We start from the raw sequence: 21,214 nt of genomic DNA, 5'->3' as shown, positions 1-21,214 counted from the left end.
CATAGGTACCTGTACCAACTGCCACTAGCAAAAGATTTGCCAATATTATTAAACATTACAGTGCAAGTAGCGGACAAAAAAACAAATACCATGGAAATGGAAGGAAAAACTGAAATCAAAGTGGGGTTGTTGGGTGGGATAAGTAAAGGCAAGTAGGTAAACATGGGTGAAATATAAGAAGTGACTAGTAGAAAGCCTAAACAAAAGAGCAGAGATGCAGAGAGGAGCAATACTGACAGGTCATTTAAAGGTTTGTAAAAGTGTGTGAATTTTGAATGCAATGAAATAAGACAATCTGAAATTACTGGCAAGTAATTAGACTGCTGACTCTGGAGTTTTGAATGGTATTGATCTACTCTAGCACTAAATAGTATAACCAGTATAGCCACAATGAAGGTTTACCTGTCCCCAGGGCTGAGGAATCCAGTCTACACAGGCATCTGAAGAACATGGCTTTTGTGTCACCGGACGGTCAGCATATTGACAGGAGCCAGAAGGAAGAACTTTTATGCTTCCATCCAACTTTGTTTGTTGGCAAATCACTTGTCTTTGCTGGAATCCTGTGCCACATGAGGTGCTGCAGTCAGACCAAGCACCTGGAAACCATCTGCAACAGAACACAACAAGCAGTTCTCACTCACAGAGGAAATATAATGTTCCAGTGTTTGCCCCATATTTAGTAACCAATAATATTGTTGGTTGGCTTTCATATATGTGACAAGTACATGCTGTTTGCTAATCGGTTCCTATGGGTTATTAGACCTGGTACAAATTTAAAAACTTTTGTAATATAGTTAGTATTTTATGTACCGTTGAGAGATTTAATTGCCTGCAATCTCTGCTACTACAGGTGACTAATCTCTCTGAAAGGCCTTTCCACCAGAGATTCCATTTGTTGGCGGTGGAAAGGCATTTCGGGGAGATTATCCACCACAGTAGCCGCGATCTATTGTGGGTGACTAAATCTAATGGGACATTAGCCTTAGAATTATTCCTTACCCCCCATTTAATATTTCCTGAATCAGACAATTCAAGTGTACAAGGGCTGAACCAAATCCACACTCTAATTAGCATATACAAATTGTTTCTGCATTACAGGTCCCAAAAGATATATACTTGCAGAAAAACACAGTTTAAACTAATGCTACTAGTAGTCAAGCCATGGCTCACCTTGCCGGACAGTCTTTTCTATTGCATGCCTGCGACCTTATAACTAACGGATGAAGATGCTCACACCACGAGTCATTCACTCGGTGCCCCTTCACATTAACACAATGTTGTGTGCTGCTCTGTGTGCCGTTGTTCCCACATGTAGATGAGCACTGAGTCCAATCACCATATTCTAATTGGTAACCTGTAAAAAAACATCCAAAAAACATTGTGCTATATATTGTTATAGAAAGATTGTAGATAACAGGAATAGAATAGTAAATGAATTATGTATTTTCCCTAAAAATCTTCCAGAACTGCAACATTTACATTCCATGTTGAGATAATCCTGGAAAAGATGATATGAACTGATACTCACTGTGTATAACATGCTACACTGCCTCACATATTGCTCACAAATATTATTTTAAAACCTGCACCTGAAGATTGTCAGTAAAGTGATCATCGTGAAGTCCACATTGTGCTGATGCCCTCTCCTAAAGCTGTACTTACAGATAAAGGTATGGGACCTGTTATCCAGAATGCTCAGGACCTGGGGTTTTCCTGATAAGGGATCCTTCTTTAATTTGGATCTCCAAACTCTGCTCTACTAAAAAATAATTTAACATTAACATTAAATAAAACCAATTGGATTGTTTTTCCTCCAATAAGGATTAATTATATCTTAGTTGGGATCATGTACAAGGTACTGATTTGTTATTACAGAGAAAAGGGAATTTTAAACATGTAAATTACTTGATTAAAACAGAGTCCAGGGGAGATATGGGAGCTTTCTTGATAAGGGTTCTGAATAATGGATCTCATACCTGTATCTTCAAAAGGGCTCTGTACATACTGTCTGGCCTGAAATCAACCAAACCAGTTGAATAAAGGGACCCCACATGCTCCAACTGATCAACCTATATTACACTGGCTTATGCTAATCTGCCTTGTTCCTGCTAAAGAAAGATGTCACATGTCACGTGATTCTTATAATTGTAAGTGAAAACATCATTATGTTACACCATTATGCACCATAAACATGGCTCACTATTTACCTGCAATGGGAACTGACAAGGACAAGTTAATTCCAGAATGGAGTCTCACAATCTTTCTGCAGCCACACATTATGAAGCTAACCAAAGGTTTCATAAATACCAAACTCAATCCAACTTCACTAGAAATATCCAAAATGTCTACATACTTTTGTGTCTATATCATGAGAAGTATACATAATGCTGAGCTGAGTCTGGGGTTTTGCATGTAAAACAGCTGTGGTATTTGTATCAAGTTAATATCTCTAACCCTCTTGTGAACATATATATATTGTTCCCCTCACAGAAACTTGCTTTAAGATGGATCACTTGACAAAGTTGACTGATCTGTAAGTGATTGCAAAGCCCCAGATTTTTCTAGAGGAAATGATAGTAACCAGCTGTGTCCACAAGCTCATTATTTCTCCAATCATATGGCCCTTAATTCATTGTTTTCTACATTTTTTCTAGGAATTCTGTTTCACCAAAGAGGCCCATGATGTTGTCATTTTTTATTCATGATCTGAAAGCTTCGCCATTAACAATTAATTGCCTTCAACATAAAGGCTGCGATATCTATTTTATTCTGAGGGAAAAAGACAACTGTACCAATCACTTAGTTATATTCTGTCAAGCTAGATGCTTGTGTCATATGTGGGGTTTGTAACCCTGCAGGTTCCTCTTTAATACGGCAATAAAGTGAGTAGAAAGAGAAGTAATGTGATATCTTTCAGTGCATACGCAGATGTAATAGTCCTTAGGCTGAAAATAGCTAAAAAGGCCTTTGCGTGCTATTAGCAAGTAGTATAGTGTGTAACTCTGTCACTGGGGATATATATCAAAGATCTCTCTACAAAGTTACTGCTCCAGTTCATGTTTTATGGTGGAAACTTTTTTTTAATCAATTAAATAATAAAACTCATTCATGGGAAAAAAATGGTTTATAGTCAGGCCAACCATTGCACCATGTTACGCAGGCCAAGTTGGAACCAAATCTCTCCTTTTCCTTATATACTGTATATATACAGGATATGCATTAGGGGTTTAGCTTGTGGGCCACAGGGTACAATATGCGACCCGGCTTCCATCTTATCATTTCAAAAACAGTAACCATATATAGGACTGTATGCTGGTCCCTTCACTTGCAGGTTTTTTTTTAATGGTAAATGACCTTATTCTTATTCCATTAGGTCTCCCTTGGGCTGATGAGCTCTCAGCCACCTGTAGTGATACCTATATATGCAGTATATATTCTTAACCACCAAATACTGTATGTTATTTCTCTGAGGAAGAGCACAGTTGGTGCTCAAAATGTTGGATTTTTTGTAAATAAAACTTTTTTGTTTGAGTAGCTCCTATTTGTGCAGTCATTTTTTTTATTGTTCTATTTACCTGCACCACTTTGCCAGTTGGCCTTACAGATAAAGGTAGTGCCTTTTTGTTCCTGTAAATATATGTATATATTTACATGTATTACTTTAAGCATATTGCTATTTTGAATACAACTAGTGTAAGTCCATCTCCCTACTGTCCATTCTGGGTCCAACTTTGGACAAAGTGCCATAGCACGAAATGTTAAGTACAAATGTGAGTTAATCTATCAGTATGCTCTAGCAGTTAATGCAGATTGCTGGACATGCCTTGCTGTACCTGCATATGTGGGCATAATATGTGTCACGCTGGGGCAGATCATGACCCAATTATTATTACCACATTGTTGCCTAAACAATGGAAAACGTGTTGACATAAAGTAAATGTAGCATCTCAACTTTAGCATTAGAACAAGAACAGTAATCTGGTTACAGCACTGAGTAATGTGCCTGGCATTAAAGAGAATAAATGAATTTACCATTGTACGGTATTATAGCACTAAGAACAAGTTCGACATGCAGGAGAGTTGCTAAAAGCTTACTTTGTAATGTAACATTCACCCACGCCGACATCGTCTTTGAATTATTTGAAGTCCAACATCTGTACTCTCCAACCGACTGCTCAGATAAGGGATATATTTCCAGAACACGACCCGAGACCAGAACTCTGTACTGAAACCCTTCAATTCCTTCAATGGGCTGTGTTCCTAAAAACCAGTGTATTGTATTCCGATGGCTGGTTTGGACTGGGCAACCTACAACAAAATTAATATATATGTCAGGAGGAATTAAAAGAAAACTATACCCCCAGAATGAATACAATACCAACAGATAGTTTTTATTATGTTAAGTGACCTATTCAAGAATTTTGCCAAACTGGAATATATATATCAGTAAATACTGCCCTTTTACACCTTTTGCCTTGAGGCACCATTTTGTGATGGGCTGTGTGCTCCCTTAGAGATCACCTGACAGGAAATAATGCAGCTCTAGCAAACCCCATATATAAATAAAAGGGTAATATATATAATATAAAAGCAGTAGCAGTAACCCATAGCAACCAATAAGATGTTTGCTTTTAAACAGGTGACCAGTAAATTCTACCTGCTGATTGGTTGCTATGGGTTACTGCTTCTGGGCACACTTTTGTTACATAATCCCAAAACTTTTCTCTGATTATGCAGCAGGACTTGGGAAAAAATACTCTAATTATACGTAGAAATAATCTTTCATTCTTTTTCCCTTAAACAGATAATTAGGTACCCAGGTATAGTTCAGTGTGTGCAGTTAGCACTTCTACAGTTTGTTTGAAGCTAGCATTTATAGGAGCAGTACGCCCCTTTTTCAACATGAAGTCACCGAATAGAACTGTTGCTGAACATAATTTTTGCCTTTTGTGTAAACACGTAAAATCTATGGTTTTCGCTATTTCTTGAGCTAAACAGGGCAAAAATGGAGACTGAACTAAATATAAATAATGAATAACTGTCAAACCTTGACAAGTTAGGTTTCAACCTTTTGCTTTCTAACAAACTATACACTTACACACATACAATAAAAAGGCAAAACAAATACCCAAACATATACAAATGAATTTGACCTACCTATACGCAACAGATCTCCCAGTTTACCCTCAACATGAGTGCCACTGGCAGAAGCCATTATAATTCTCCGCCTGCCTTTCCCCTTGGACTGTTCATCGCTCGAGTCTTGAATTCTGTGACCTACATAAAAATCAACCGCTTATTTGCTTGTAGGTAAACTGGTAACCATGCAAGGTTTACAGGCTGGATGGTGCCTACATTTTTGGTGGTTGAGGCCCACACCGAACTGGACACAGGCACTGGTGTTTCTTGTTTGGTTACAAGTGCAATTCCCCTTAAATGCCATGTGCCCTCTCATACTACAATGGTTAAATGGAAAATGTACACCATGGTGAAAAAATGCAGTTGCCATAGCCAGCCTTTTGTATGGCCTGTGCATTTTCAATTTTTTTGACAACCTCTAATGAAGAATCCCAGAACCAAACTGAATATTGTCTTAAACTTCAAAACAGTCTGGCTAGGATTTCATTAGCTCACCTAGTAGGACTCAATCATACAGCCTGGAACAGACACATCAAACACTCCCACCTTGCTAGGGGAAAATGTTGCATGTTGGTTTATGATTTATAGGGCAACTGCAGAGAAAGCATATAAAACAAGGAGGCCGGCTTCACATTTGTTCAATGTGTTTAGAAAAAAAAAATACCCATGACTTTATATCCCAACAATTCTCTCCCAAGAATGCTATAAAAGCTGGGAGGATCAGAAAGTAGGCCAACATTTTGTCATACAATAAGAATGCAGCTGCGGGTCAGATACTAACCAGATAAGCGAAGCACGGACATTGCTACTGTTTTTCCAAGGGCATTGGTTGCTATGCAGAAGTACGTTCCCTCATTTCCATCTGATACATTGGTGAGCAGTAGGGAACCGTTGGAGAGTAGAAAAGAATTGTTTGCCAGAGCATATTCCTTCTTTAACCAAGTTAATTTGGGCTGAGGGAAACCTATAGAAAAAGTAATACATGCAGTATTAACCATATATAGTATTACACATTCAAAGTACACTTTCAGTATTGCTATGAAAAAAATAATGTATTTGTAAAGTAAAATGTGTCTATGAATATTTGATCTGGCTCATGCTTTGATCTGGGCACATGTTTGCATCTGGCACCTCATTCGAAATACACACAGATGTGTGGGACAGTCTGCAGAGAGGAAGGCATCCATGCAGGCTTCGTATGGGGCAATCTGTGGAGGGGAAGGCATATACACACACATACACACATCTGTCAATGGGCAAGAGACATTGGGAAAGCTCGTTAAGGTTAAGGCAGATTCCAGGGAAGCTGAAATATATTACAGTTATCATTATCCTTTATTTATATAACAGTTCAGTATTATGCAGAGCCCATTCATCATTGAAATCAGTCTATGTGCCAATGGAGCTTACTGTCTAAGATTCCACACTCACTGACCAGGGTCAGTTTCCTCAGGAGCCAGTTAATGTGTGTTTTGGTGCATGGAAGGAAACCCACACATACACAGGGGGAACATACAAAATCTTTGCAGATAGTGGTTGGAACCAAACACAGGATCCCAGTACCGAAAAACAGCAATGGTAACTACAAGGCTGATACAGACATCAGTGGGTGGGCATTCTGTGAGGGATGAAACATACACACAGCCATTTGGGGGGAACAGTGTGCAAGGGAAGGCATATACACAGACATCTACACAAACAATCTGTTAAAGGGTAACGCATACACATTTGTTTTAGGGTGACAATCAGTAGAGGAGAAGGCACACTCAGATTCAGGGGAGACAACAGGGATTTGCTAGGACTTCATGAACTAAAAATAAATATTATTTTCTGCTCTGACATTAGAAGGCCTTATTACTTAATTAAAAGTAATATAGTGTACAACTGTAGGTCACAGACGCCAGGCACAAATTTGATGTAATCAAATAATAGTCAAAGCCAAAAAAATGCAAATGTCAACTTGTAACGCAGCTGGTGCCAATACACAGAGGGCAAAACATTTTAAGAACCTTCATGATGAAATAATAAAAATTATATATGTGCCTCTCCAATTTAACCAGAAGGTGGCATGGCATGAACAGGTTATTCGTTTAACAGGCCCAGAAGTTATTATATAACACAGCTATAGCATATGCAGTAACCAGTGTAAAAATAAGAGTAAATGGAAGTGCGCTGTTTTAGTAAATGGATCGCAAGTCTTTATAGAGTTTGCACATTGCAAACACACAAACAATATATCTAAGAATTGTGCTCCCTGGTCTAACTTCAGATCCTGTATAAGATTAATGGTCCTCTCATTCTTATGTTAGTAGTATTAATGTCAAATTCAGCCAATTGAATGTTACAAAAATCTATTCACTTTGCCACCAGCCTATAAAATATATAGTATATATATAGAATATAGTAGCTGAGATAGTCAAGTTCTGTGGCATACCAGGCCCAATAACAGATGCATTTCAGACCATATGCACATTAGATGTTGGTTCAGCAGTTTTCCCCACGTTTCTGTTTCAGATAGACATAAGCAGATCAATCCTATTAGCCTGACTGAAGAGATGGTGCCTCTATGATCTGCTTATGTCTTAAGGCTAAAATTATATTTCTCTTTTTTATAAGCTGGAGTTAAAAGTAATAGATTTTTTTTTTTTACTATTTAAGTGGTGGACTGTGACATTAACACTACTAATTATATACTGTAAGTGTGAATTGGCTATTTACCATAGAGCAAAGTCTTGGTGATCTACATATGGTAGGGAGGATAAAGAGGATCAACACAATAGTTATCTAACAAAACAATGGGTTTAACCTTTAGTATTTCTAATTTATTTTTATACTTCACAGTATATAAGGGCTTATACAGTTATTGGATGCAGCATCAATGCTATACAATGCATTTTGGTGGTGGCATCTCCTTTAGTGCATAAGGCACAAAAAGCTGAGACGTTTTACATTTCAGATACACACACATCTGCCATGGCCAGTTACACAGAGTTGGCTTATTCCTCACCCACTTACTGCTAAGTCGCTCTTTTATGGTCTGCAATACAGAATTTTCTTGGCCAGTCAGGCATAACTGGTGGCTAAGTGTTCAGCTGTCCCTACTGTTACACCCATAGTTGTTGCTATCCCTTTCTCTTTCTTCCTATTTTCTTTTGGCTAGAATTTCCCTTTCATCACATTTGCACTCTTTAAACAAGCCTAATATGTTTCTGTAAATGTATATGAGCATTTGACAACAAATAACATATTATGTAGGCCTCATCTTTGAATGAAAGAGGATACCCTGCCAAATATGGCATTTTTGTTATCTATCAAACTCTCACATGCCTGGCTGTTCCTAAACTAACCATGTTACTCACATGTATTATTAGTACTGAGACAGATTTAATGGGACCTTTACCCTGTTTGTATATATATTAGTTATCTAGAGTCTTCACATTCTTACAGGTATTTCAGAGGTAAGAGATAAAATAACAAATTAAGACAAATACTTTTTGTACATTTGTGTCCCACTGAATAATTCCATAAAGAAACAATAACATTTTAAGTACTAAAGTCAGCCCTCTGGCTCATCTGAGGCGCTGTGCTCACACATGTAACAGGGCAACCTGTGGCTGGCAGACACCCATTTCCGCCAGATGTGTGTGGATGGCCTTTATTATAAGAAGCTGCATGATACACTGTGATGTGAAAAAACAGGCACCATTATAATGACCAGCTTCTTGCAGGGATCCAGATTACAGACCAGGGCACTGGTTGCCAACTCAAGTATATAAGTTACACGATAAACCATAGCAGCAAACTCTCTCTCTCTGTTTCTTACACAGTTCCTCTCCTGAAGCCTCTGGGACCCGTCATGTAGGAATGCACAGACAGACTGATATTAGCCTTTCCCCTGTTTCTCTGCGGTGTCCTCACATACAGTGCCCAAGCTTCACTCATAGGTTCACCTCTAACCTACACCTGAACGCTCACATTCCCTACCTACACCTGAGGCTCTTTCCCAAAACACTCACTTCTTATTGGGTCAACAGATTGTCCTTTCTCACTAGCCTACTTATTTTTTATTTGTAGCGTGAACTCATACTCAACTACTATTTATTTCCTAGCCCTGAAGGAATCAGTCTCCCACTTGGTCTGGCCACAACAGTCTTCAGTCCTTTAAGGATGTTCTAGGCTAAAAGAGTAAGTACCTGAGTAGTACATTCCCTTATATAGGCTTCTGCAGGGGAGTTCCACTGTAGGCCAACATTAGGGGTTGGCACCAACAGCTGGCTGAACGTAAGATTGCCTAACCATTTACATTACAAAAATACATTTATTTTCACCTCCTTACACACACAAACCAAGGGCACACATACATGCTAGATTACATCAGCCAGTCAAAGCTGCTTGGATCACACATCTTCTTGTTGCAGTTAGAACCTGTAATATTTCAGGTCAGTGACACACAGAACATCACAAAAAGGTGGTTTAAGGGAACAGAAGTAAAGGGGCAATATTTACTTATTAGGATAAATCTGTTGGTTTTCTTTCAGAACACACAGTTCTCCTTTAACCTATGGGTCTCCATGTTATCCATTAATAAAACAAAATTTCTTCCTACTATAGTATTAAAATGATATGAATGATCTAGTTCCAGAGGCAGTTCTTGGATCACAAAGCTGATTTCCAGCCTTAATTTGGGCTCCTTGATACCCTGATAAAAAAGTTGAGAAACTCTGATCTAGGCATCTTATAAATTACTCAGCAGTTGAGGTGTAAATAATAAAGCATGAATATCCCTTTAATGGCTGGGAATTTACATGGAAAGCAGGGTGGTATGCAATTGCGCATTTTTATTCTTCTCTTAATGGTTCTGATATAAGCTGGCAGTGTGAAGATATGTCCTGACATAAAAACAAAGGATCCTTTCTATGAACACTGTTAATGCTATCCAAGAGCAGCTTGGAGTAAATTCACTGTTGATATTTATACCACATGTGTTGACTGAAAAGCATTTGGCTGTAAAAATTAAACACAAATCAGCCCTCGTCTGTTGTAAGTAAATCCCAGGCTTCTGCAACGTGGAATTGATAAGCAATGGCTTTGAATAAGCGTTGGGCAAATTTTATTACCAAATCTTAAAACAAAACAAAAACAAACAGAAATTCTTTGCTGCAGCCAGGAGACTTCAAGGCTGAAAGGGTGGAGGTATGCACTTGTGTTTTCATATTTATCTTAAACCAAAAAAGAGTCTCTCTGCTTACCTACCCCCATGTTTGAAGGGGTCAGAGTGCTTCTGGGTGAAACACATGCCATGAATTTCTTCAGAGAAAAATACATTTCATTTTAAAGAAACATGAACACTCAAATATATAAAGAATTCTTTACATACACACATTGCATTTATGTAACAGGCTATAAGATACTGAACATTAACTGGAATCTAGTGAAAAACTCTTACAGAAAGGATTGTGCAATGAGTTATTTAAAAGTAGATCTGAAAACACTGTCACATAATTTCCTAAATAAATATCAAAGTCCCTGTGTCTTCTTCAAAAGGCATTACAGGTAGGGGGTCAGAACGCTTGGGACATGTTTTTTTTAATAAGGATAAGCAAGTGCATCCTTTTAGCTCACACACAGAGCACTGGGGTGCAGCTAGGTGGCATGCCGCACGCTGGTATTGTGGCAAAAAACATCTCCTGCTGGTATACATCAAAGCACACAATACACACAAGGGCAGATTTATCAAAGCACAAAATTAGAGCTCACCATTGAAATATTCAACCACTCTCTATTCATCCCTAAGGCATCTTTACCTTTGGATGAAAGTTAGAGTTCACCTTTTGATAAATACACTTCTTAAATTTTATAGGAATGAATAGAGAGTGGGTGAATTTTCTGTGGCGAGCTCTAATTTCAAGCTGATAAATCTGGCCCATTGACTGCTTACCCCCACCCCAAACTGCTCCAATCACACATAAACACACAAACTAAATTCAACACACATAGAAAACACATTACACAACTGCATATACCACACACATATGTACACATCCGCTCAATCTCCATAACACACATTTGGTAGAATCCATTTTATTGGAGACTGATACTACTGAGCTGCTATAAGCTAAGGGACTGGATCATCCAGTAGTCACATGGTGTTATTATCGCAAATCAGCCCCTAAGGCTGCTAAGAGAAGGTTAACATATTAGTGTTAACTAAAAACACAGGAAATGAGAATGAAAATGCACATCCATGTGTGTCACTGTATGTCACTACAGTACATATGGATGCTCTGTGAAGAATGTGCCAAAACTCCCAGGTGAAGGAATCTAAAGAGAGCAACATGGGTACTAGTCACAAGGCCCAGTAACATCTACAATAGTAATTAGATTGAGGAATGATACTGTTATACACATGTAAGTATGTATGTATATGTTCATTTATAAAGCGCTACTTATGTACGCAGTGCTGTACAGTAGATGCTGGTGGATTCAGATTGCTCCATGGGAATGTACAGGGCTGTATTAATATATAGGCACCCGATGACCTGTGTCTAGGTCGGCACGTTAGGTTAATATTTGACATCAAGTTCAACTCATGGATTGGATTCTATAAGCAGGTCCATAAAATGACAGCATGGTAGCTGGTGGAAAGTAGAAGAAGAAAACTTTCTGACACCCCTAATAGCAATCAAATAGCTTCTGTGATAAATGACCAAATCACTGTTTGATTATTGATACTATAGGTCCTTTCTTGCTTCAGAAGAATCCAACCCATCAGTAAATCATATAAATGAACTGTCTACAGCTTGTTTCATTTTTTAGGTAATAAATGCTTAATTAAAAATTGGTCATGGTACAAAAATAATGGCTGGGAGTATCTCAGCCCAGATATGCCCTAATAAAAGTTATAGTAAGAAGGTGGGAGACTTTCTCATTTTTAAAAAAAAAAAAAAAAAAAAAAAAAAGCAACTTTAATACAGGGTACCACAACCAAGATAAATAGAAGACCGAGTCTAAGAGGATGTGTCTTCGAATAGCAATAATCTATAGCCCCCCAGGGCCAGATGAAGAATTGGATAGAATTTTAGTAGAGCAAATCTCTAAAATGTCAATGAAGGGTGAAGTGATGGCTCTAGGAGATTTTAATATGCCAGATGTGGACTGGAATGTGCCTCTTGAAAAGAACTGATATATTCTGCATTCTCTGCACTTCTCAAACAATTAGTGAAGAAGCCAAGAGTAATGGAAATAGGTCTAGATTTACAGCTCGCTAACAGAGCAGAACATGAGATCAATTAATCAATAGACTTTGTTATTTAAACTGTAACTAAAGATGCCTATATACACACAGGGTGTTGATGCGGATATTCACAACCCTCTTCATGGGACCTTTTATTGACTAATTAGGTTCTAACTGGGATGTGCTCAGATATTGATTGTACTGCTTGGAGAAATCCCCCCACTAACTATGAATACCATATGATACATCCACTAAATACATAAAGTCAATGCCAAATATTAATTTAGAGAAGACTATTTGTGCCACTTCTGTGTGACAAATTATAGTACTTGTACCTTCACAGATGCTATTGTGCTATTTCTAAAAGGCACAAAGATTCACGTTAGAAAGAACAAAAATGTACATTTCAGAATGTAATGGTCTTCACCAGACAGTTAATACACTGCAAACTGTAACTGCAGAAAGTGCAATGTATAACACGTGCTTAAACTGGCATATTTTTTATTTAAAAATAAATACTTTTTCTGTAAAAATTTAAATGACCCTGTGCAATGATGCAAGCAATAAAATCAGCAATCGTTTTTCTAAAGGGTCACTTAATACTTCAGATGGTTGGCAAAAGCTATAATAGATTTGCACACAGGAAACGTTGTTTGTACCAAGGAAAAAACATTTGCATCTCTTATATTTATTTCATATGGATATCTTTCAGCCTGAAACATGTACAACCAATATGAGTTTGTCTCATCTTGAAACATACAAATGGGTAACATTTGGTATTTTGTTTGTTTAATTGTTGGAAATCATCTTCTAAACAAATAATGTTTAAATTTGAATTCATGAATCCTAAATATTGCACTAAAACTGTTTTTGTTAAAGCAAAATCAACAATGTTTCAGGCTAAAGGGAGATAATAGAAAAGACAATTTGATAAAATTAGAGAACACTTTGCCTTGTTTGTGCCTAACACAGTGGGAAACTTATATATACTGTATAAGGTTGGTTTATTGCTGCAAAAATACTTTTACTGAAATATTGCCATGGTCAGCGAAAGTTTGAAAAAAAAAAAAAAACACTTGTGGGGAAATAAGCCCCACGCAAAGGAAAAAGAAACTTGCTCACGTTGGATTTTCAGGCAATTTGTTGAACACAAAAAAATTCTTCTCCTGTGGGTGACTAAGCCTTCAAATATGTATTTGTACTGAAATCAATGTAAATCAGTGCAGTTAAAATATATTAGTTGTACATGTATCATGTGAAGTTGCCTTCAAGTGAAAATGTGCGCATTTACACAATCATTATGGGGCAGATTTATCAAAACACGAGTTTGAATCCTGAATGGGAAAAATTCGGATTGGAAATGAAAATTTCTGAAGATCGCAAATATCACGAAAATGCTTCCGAAAAAATTGTATTAGTCACGATAATATCGTATTGGCGATCCGAAAGTCACGGAATTTTCGTACCGAACCATTGCAAACAGTGTCCCAGTGTTCGGGTCTTTGTAAATCTCCCCCTATGTGTTACCAGAGATAATAATAGGATCAAGGTCTGCAGTATACCGGTCTTTGTGGATTTGAGAGTTCTTTTTCTAATTTGAATAAACTTGTACTTAAAAAAAAACGTAAAAGCGTGCTTATGTATTAATATGGAAAAACATATACAAATAAAAAAAACATGAATACATCAAATTATCAAGTTTAGAATTCAGGTTTTTTGCAATTCGAACATTGATATATTAACCCCTAGGTAAATCCTGCCAGTTGGTGGTACTGTTAAAACCTTGACATGGAACCAACATCTTGTGCTGATTTCTGAATATAATTATATCACTATCTCCTAAGTTCCTGGGTTAGGGAGGTCTGTTACAGTACGTGTATGTAAGTAGTGATGGTTGTGTATATGAGAGCACCATAAGCACGTTAATAACTTCAGGAGGCAGCTCATGACCCCAAGTTTAATACTTAGGAGTTAATACTCAGTGGGAGCAAAGATGCTACAGGTTTAGCTACATATAGCAAAGAGCTGGGCAGAAATTGCTACCTGGCTATATATTGTTAGACACTGTGCAAACTTTGCAACTGCTATTACTTTCCCTTCCTGTATTTCTAGGCTCACAGAACCAACCTTGCCAGGTGGTCTGGGTGAACACAGAAGCCAAGACCTACACATCTCTCCTGAGTCTATCCCCAAGTGTACAAGAATGACTGCTCTGTGCGACGTATGCATGTACCCTACTCATTGACAGCTAAGTAAAAATGTATTGTGTAGTCTAAATATATCTTCTAGTGCACTCTTTATGGTTATTGTGGTAAGATCATCAGAAGAGGTATAGCTGCTAAGGGTTAATCCACATATAAATGACCATGAACAGTCTTGCTTGCTGTTAGCAGTCAAAGACTGGGAGGAGCGATGGGCTAGCTAACATAACCCCTACTATGTCGAAAATGTACTGAATGTGGTATTTTAATACTTTATTTGTATTTCAATATTCTTATAGCAAATATCCAACATCATTATTGTGTTACCATGTGGTTTTAATGGTTTTTAACTTACTAGTTTAATTAGGCTGAATTAATCAAATTAATCATACTGCCAAAACAAAAAATGACGTGACCCACTAGTGAACTGAAAACAAACAGCAATCTTCTGCTGATACATAAAAATGACATATGTTTTGGTGAAAAGACATCTTTGAAGTTTTTATAAAATCTCTAAGGGAGTATCTATTTTTAAAATGCACAGTAGAAAATCCTAGAAGTTTCAGTTTAAGTCAACCTAGGGATTTGCAAACGGCTTTCGGAGGTACATGACAATAAAATGATATTCAAGAAAGTATGTGGGCCAACTGTGATATTTTTCAGAACTGTAGCAATCACAAAAATCTCCAAATGGTGGGTGGCCAAAGTGTCATACGTGGGTGTGGAAAGAAATTATTTTAAAGACAACTAAGTCTCTTGATAATTCCATAGCACTGCTCAACTAATACAACCAACATAAAAAGGGGATGAAGTGATGGTTTTCCATCACAGATTATTAAACAGAGATACTACTTTAACATCTGAACTGTTCAACCTGGTCCTAAAGATTGATATTTACTTCCCTTTTGCTTCAATTCAAAGAGAAAGGTTACTATTAAGACCCCCTCAAATACAGAGGCATCAGTGTCTTCAGTACCCTTGTAATAATGTCCTCTGAACTTACAGTATAAACTGAGAAAAAGGCAAACATTTTACTGAAGAGGACATCAAACTACATAGCCATTTCCAATATATATCCATAATACAAAGAATGAAAGCATCTCTTAATACTTTGTTGACTTTTCACTCTCATATATTCCTTAAAGGGGAACTCCAGGTTTGAACCAAAATGTGTTAAAGAGCCCCACACAACATGGAAACCCCTAATATACCTATCACTGTAATCTGTTCCTTCAAAAAGTATGATTAAATACCAATGTTATATGCTGAAATCCAAAATAGTTGAGGTAACATTGATGTTACAAATTGTAACAACTTTTCCACAGCCTTCAAGCAGTATGCAAGAACTACATAATCCACAATGCATTGCGCTGGGATGTTCCTTTCCTTACTGACATCACGTATACAGGGAATTGTGGGATTTGGAGGATGCAGGCCGAAGGCAGGCTGATGACTGTCAACTATTTTTACATTTTTTTTGAGTCTCAAATTCAGCCAGGTCAGCAGGAGAACAAGGGGCCAGGCTTAGGGAACTGTTCCAAACCATATTATTACATTAAAAACATTTAAATTGATGTATATTGCAAAGTTGCTTGAAATTATGTTTACTTTCAAAAAGCTTAAGTTGTGTTTACGTAGAGTTCCCCATTAAAATATTCTGAACCAGAGTAGGAGGTAAAGCATGTAATCTGATCAAATAAATGCATGGAGTTAAGTCCTTTACTGGTCCGGCATAATTCAAAAGGCATCATGCATGAAGATTTAAACCAATGAAAAGAGGCGATTTTACCCGGTATTTAAATACATGGGCTTTTTATCTATAATCCTATTTTTTTGTTTTTACTTTTAGAGATCCTTCCATCAGAGCTACATTCTGTAATGAGCCTTCACAGAGTTGGGACAACTAAGCTCACTACTTAGATAAAACGTATCTATGAAAAGGAACTGAAAATATTAGGGGTACTAGCAGTTATTTAATTGAAAGAATGAAATCTAGACACAGTTTGAAATGTTCCTGGAACTATACTGATGGAAATTGGCACCCAACGTAGTTGTGTGTTCCAAAAATCTGCAAAGCCACAGGTTTTTGTTTTTTTAAAAAAAGGTGAATCTATCAGAAATAACTAACTGTCCTCTGATCACAGCAGGAATGATGAGCCCAGTCAGCTGTGTTACATAGTTCATTGTTGGCTTATAAAGAATTTTAGTCACCATAAATTGCTTCCTTTTTATAAAAGAATATAATATAAAATACAAATGTGCTAATTTACAGGCTTGTTCATGCATTGCATGTGCTGTGTTTACAGCTTGTGCTACTTACTAGTCTGGATGATCCCCATTTCTCCTTTAATAAAACATATAGCTAAAAAACTTTTAACACAAGGGGCTCTGTTTTACAGGATCATTTGCAAGCAGAAATACTAAACATTTAAACTGAAGATATTTTGTTGATATAGCTCTCATGGCGCATGTAACAGTTGTTTCTGTGATGGTAAAAACACCCGAATGTTGCCATGCCAGCTATCATTTACATTCTTCCAGTAGGCAATAGTAACGGCAGGCTGTATAGCCAGGTTCTGACTTTTTTTTATCAGGCAAACACCATCAAAATGTGAGTTTAGAGCTTAATACAAAAAAACTCACCCACGTTCCATTTATTCCTATGGGATTTTTAGAAGTGTATTTATCAATGGGTGAAAGTTAGAACTCACCATTTGATAAATATGCTTCTAAAAATCCCATAGGAATAAATAGAACGTGGGTGAGTTTTTCGTATTAAGCTCACAAAAGGAATTCTGGGAATGAATTCCAAACTCTTAAAAAAATCCCATTTACATGGCTTTATCCTATAGGCTACAGCTCACCCACTGGGTTTGAAGCTGAAGCCAGGACAATAGCTGATCAGATTCCCAACTACAGACCGGTTTCGCCCTTCTTGAGGCTCATCAGTGTAGTGCAGGGTTTTCTGATCAGCTTAGGCAGAGTCACCATGTGGTTCTACAAACAAATAAATAAGGTATGAGGCAGTCTCCTCCTCCTCCTTTATTTGTTCGTATTAAGCTCTAAACTCACAAATTGATAAATCTGCCCCCATGTGTGCCAAAATGTAATGGTTAAGAGCTTGCCTGGTCCAGTAACCCTTAGAATTTAATCAGATGTGTGCAGAATACAATTGTTAAATGTTAATTGCCTGTTAAGAGTTATAAGAAAATTATACATATGTGGTCATTATACCACAAAACAATATATTAAGAAGCAAATGTGTCTTCCTTTAGGTAACATTTAGCTTATAAAAATGCACTTTTAAGGCATTTAAAGCTGAAAAGTTTATTACCTACAATGGGGCAAATAAAGCATGCAAAAAAGCTATCAGACAAGCTACAATAGAGATGAAAAGGGGTACTGCAGTAAATAATTATTTGTTTATATATGTAAATAGTAAAAAAAATGAAGCAAGAGGTTGGGCCCTTATTAGCAGGGAGGTCATTTTGTTTGTCTACACAACTGAGAAACCAACTTATAAAGGCTTCTTTGAATAGACCCAATTCTAATAATGGCTTGACCAAGGCCTGAAGGTATTAATCCCAGCTCAGCTCAACTCTGTGATTGCCAAACCTACCAAACTCAACATGGTATAAATTTGAATTAAACTTGATCATTGCTGTATTTATAAAATGTCACAATAATGCTTAAATCATTCGCACGAAAATTTTGAGTTTACATTTGAAAATCCCGAATTTTTCGAGTCAAAGCATTGTTAAAACTCGAAAAATCTGGTTTAAAATGGACGTTCGTTCCCATTTATTTTTCCCAAACAGGAATTGCACCAGCAGCCATTTTAGGAGCATTGACACTTATTCTTGGAAAACAATAATGAGTTTAAGTTTCATTTGAAACTGGGTGAAATAGAAAACAATGATGGGATTAACTTCGAACTGAAAGGTGTGAAACTGAAAACAATGAGGGCATTAAGTTCCCCTTGAACATGACAGATCAAACCTGGCGAATTTTTATTTTACAAAAAAAACTCAAATTTTTCTGGGAATTATAATGAAAAAAAAAACACTTCTAATCTCTAAATTATCTAGAAGTAAGAAAAAAAATGTGCCCCTTTGTGTTAGCATGGTTTTACGGGAAATGTATCTTGCCTTAATTGTTTTCTATATGGAGGTGAGCAGGAAGCTAGACTCTGGGATAGTAAAGGATGCAATCTGCTTAGACTTAAAGCATTTGAAACAGTACCACACAGAAGGTTACTGGTTAAATATAAGAATATTGGTCTGGAACATGTACTTGGATGGAAAGCTGGCCGAGAAATAGATTGCAAGGAGTTGTGGTAAAGATTAACGAACCAGAGGCCACCCATTTAGACTTCAGGAACAGAACTTTCATTTGAAGCAGCATAGGTGGTTCTTCACAGTAAGGGCAGTGAGGATGTGGAATTCCCCTCTGAATGTTGTTGTGATGGTAGATTCTATTTATGCCTTTAATAATTGGATTGGCTTGGATAATATAAGTGAGTGGATAAATAGGATGGTATAAGTATGTGCATATATGTAGAGAAGTACAGCAGGAAGATAAGGGAGATTCTAGGTGGATTCTGAAAAGGAATTTACTGAAATGTTGTGTACTAAACTGCCAAATGATTCTAGGGGTTATGTAATAGAAAACAATACATTTGCCCAGGTGCAATAACACATATGAACCAATCAGCACATAGGAATTATTGGTCACTTGTTAAAAGGACATAGAAAGCCCAAATATGTAAAATTACTATTATAATTTGATAGTGCTATAAATGCCTTGAAGTTTGGATAGTCAGTGGTGATTCTTGTGTCTGCTGAAGTAAGTTAAAGAATTTCCTATCAAAAAAATAAAGAACATACCTTCATGTCTTTTTTTCAGATCATACTTAGGCTTGGGTGTAGACACATGCGTAGATTAAAGGTTTTACTGGCTATGACTATGCCATTGGTCTCATGGTAGCAACTACATAATCAACCCAAAGAGCACAAATGAAGCAGTCTGTGCTCCAATCTTGGGCTAGCGTTGCTGTTTCTATAGAAACACACTAATAGACCCAATGCTATCTGTTTCCCTGTGCTTCACTATTATTGTAAATCTAATCTGGACTGGGATGTGCAGGGCCTCTGCTGTCCACACACACACCCCTCCGCATGAGTGTTCTTATCTGATACTTACCTAGGCACAATTTGGGGAGGGAGGTCAAAGGGTGAGCATTGACGGGGATCGAGTCTGGATCAGTGGGGACCACGAGGGCCGGGGTCTACTGGGTTTTGGGGGTTTTTTTCCGGCATCCCAGCCCGTCCCTGAATGTTAATTAATAACCTGGTGTCAGTGGGATGGGCTAGCCACACATGCATAATACATGTATATTAGGGATACACCGATCTGGCCACTGCAAGGGTTTAAGAACTGGATTTTTGATGAGCTTCATTCTCTTTTATGTAGTGATTTTTTTATGTGTTTTGAATAAAGAAGAGTGGCAACCTGAATGGCAAAAGTACTAGACCTTATTGTAATGCATACACTCTCTTACCTTTTACAGGGCATTGCACCATTACATTTACTCCCCTCCTTGCCATTACAGTACCACCCACAAGTGCAATGATGCTACCATCTTCCAGGTATGTGATATTCTTTTCAGAGGATTGGATGGCAGGTCTTTCTTTGGATAAAATAAAAATAAGATTATTTCGTTTGATTAAGAAATAAGAAAAACATGTCATATGATGCATGCTACTAATATAAACTATTAACTGTCAGTAATGGTGGAAGACATTGGTAATATTACGTCTCTATTTCTCAAACAGCAGGTAAAGACTTTCTTTCTGTGATATAACTAAGGCTAAGTAGCTGTGGCATTTTGATCCATGGCTGAGGTCTGGTGAACCCAAAAAAAGAAAAACTATATATATATATAAAAGATCAGGCACCAGTTTTGCTTCTATAGTAAATGCACAATTTCCTCAATCTGTTCAGTTAAGACCTGATTCATTATCTCATTACTTTATTAGATTTTTTAATAAAAAATGCTAAGCCAACTATGCGTTGAGTTCTTTCCCAAGAATCGTGTTACTATGGACTGGCCAAAGGAATAGTGAATGATAATGGAAGCTCTGAGAATTTATTATTTTAATCACAAAAGCCAGTGTACAAAGGATGCTTTATTTGTCCGGAATTCAAGCCAAAGGAAGTAAATGTCTACAATGCTACCTTCATGCTGCTATCATAATTTACAGGTTCAAAGAATGGTTACCATTATCATCATACTCCATCCTAACATTTTTGGGGAATTACCTGCAAAGTTCAGCCTTGAAGATTCCTTATCAGAGCCATATTCATTGATTGCTTTGCATTCATATAAACCAACATCTCTAGCACTTGGGCTGAGGATTTGTAATATCCCATTGTTTTCCATTGCAATCCTAAGGAAAAAAAAGGTATAATTTAATCTTTCTCACTTATATTTGAAAAAAGGTAATTTTGGCAAATGAGAAGCTCACTAAGGACTAACTTTTATTTGTTGGCTGTTTTCTGTCTTTGGATAACATAGAGAAATGGGTCAAGTATGTCTAAGAAATGCATTTCTAAAAAAGACTGTCTGACATATCAGTGT

At 37.1% G+C, this 21,214-nt stretch overlaps 1 protein-coding gene across 3 annotated transcripts in view; it reads right to left on the bottom strand.

The window, feature by feature from the left end:
* Positions 1-21,214, bottom strand: part of adamtsl3 (ADAMTS like 3) — a 283,620-nt gene that overhangs the window by 4,724 nt on the left and 257,682 nt on the right. For all 3 annotated transcript variants that reach the window (XM_031899211.1, XM_031899210.1, XM_012959518.3), the window contains 7 exons: positions 20,896-21,023; positions 20,135-20,263; positions 5,921-6,103; positions 5,158-5,277; positions 4,096-4,308; positions 1,171-1,354; positions 403-607 (listed from right to left, as the gene is read on the bottom strand). In XM_031899211.1, the coding sequence (XP_031755071.1) occupies positions 403-607; positions 1,171-1,354; positions 4,096-4,308; positions 5,158-5,277; positions 5,921-6,103; positions 20,135-20,263; positions 20,896-21,023 (1,162 nt within the window). The remainder of the gene's footprint in view (positions 1-402; positions 608-1,170; positions 1,355-4,095; positions 4,309-5,157; positions 5,278-5,920; positions 6,104-20,134; positions 20,264-20,895; positions 21,024-21,214) is intronic.

Source organism: Xenopus tropicalis, chromosome 3 (assembly GCF_000004195.4).
Source record: "Xenopus tropicalis strain Nigerian chromosome 3, UCB_Xtro_10.0, whole genome shotgun sequence".
Classification (NCBI taxonomy): Eukaryota; Metazoa; Chordata; class Amphibia; order Anura; family Pipidae; genus Xenopus; species Xenopus tropicalis.
Note: the sequence above shows the minus strand (reverse complement) of the source record. Positions and strands in the feature narration are given on the sequence as shown.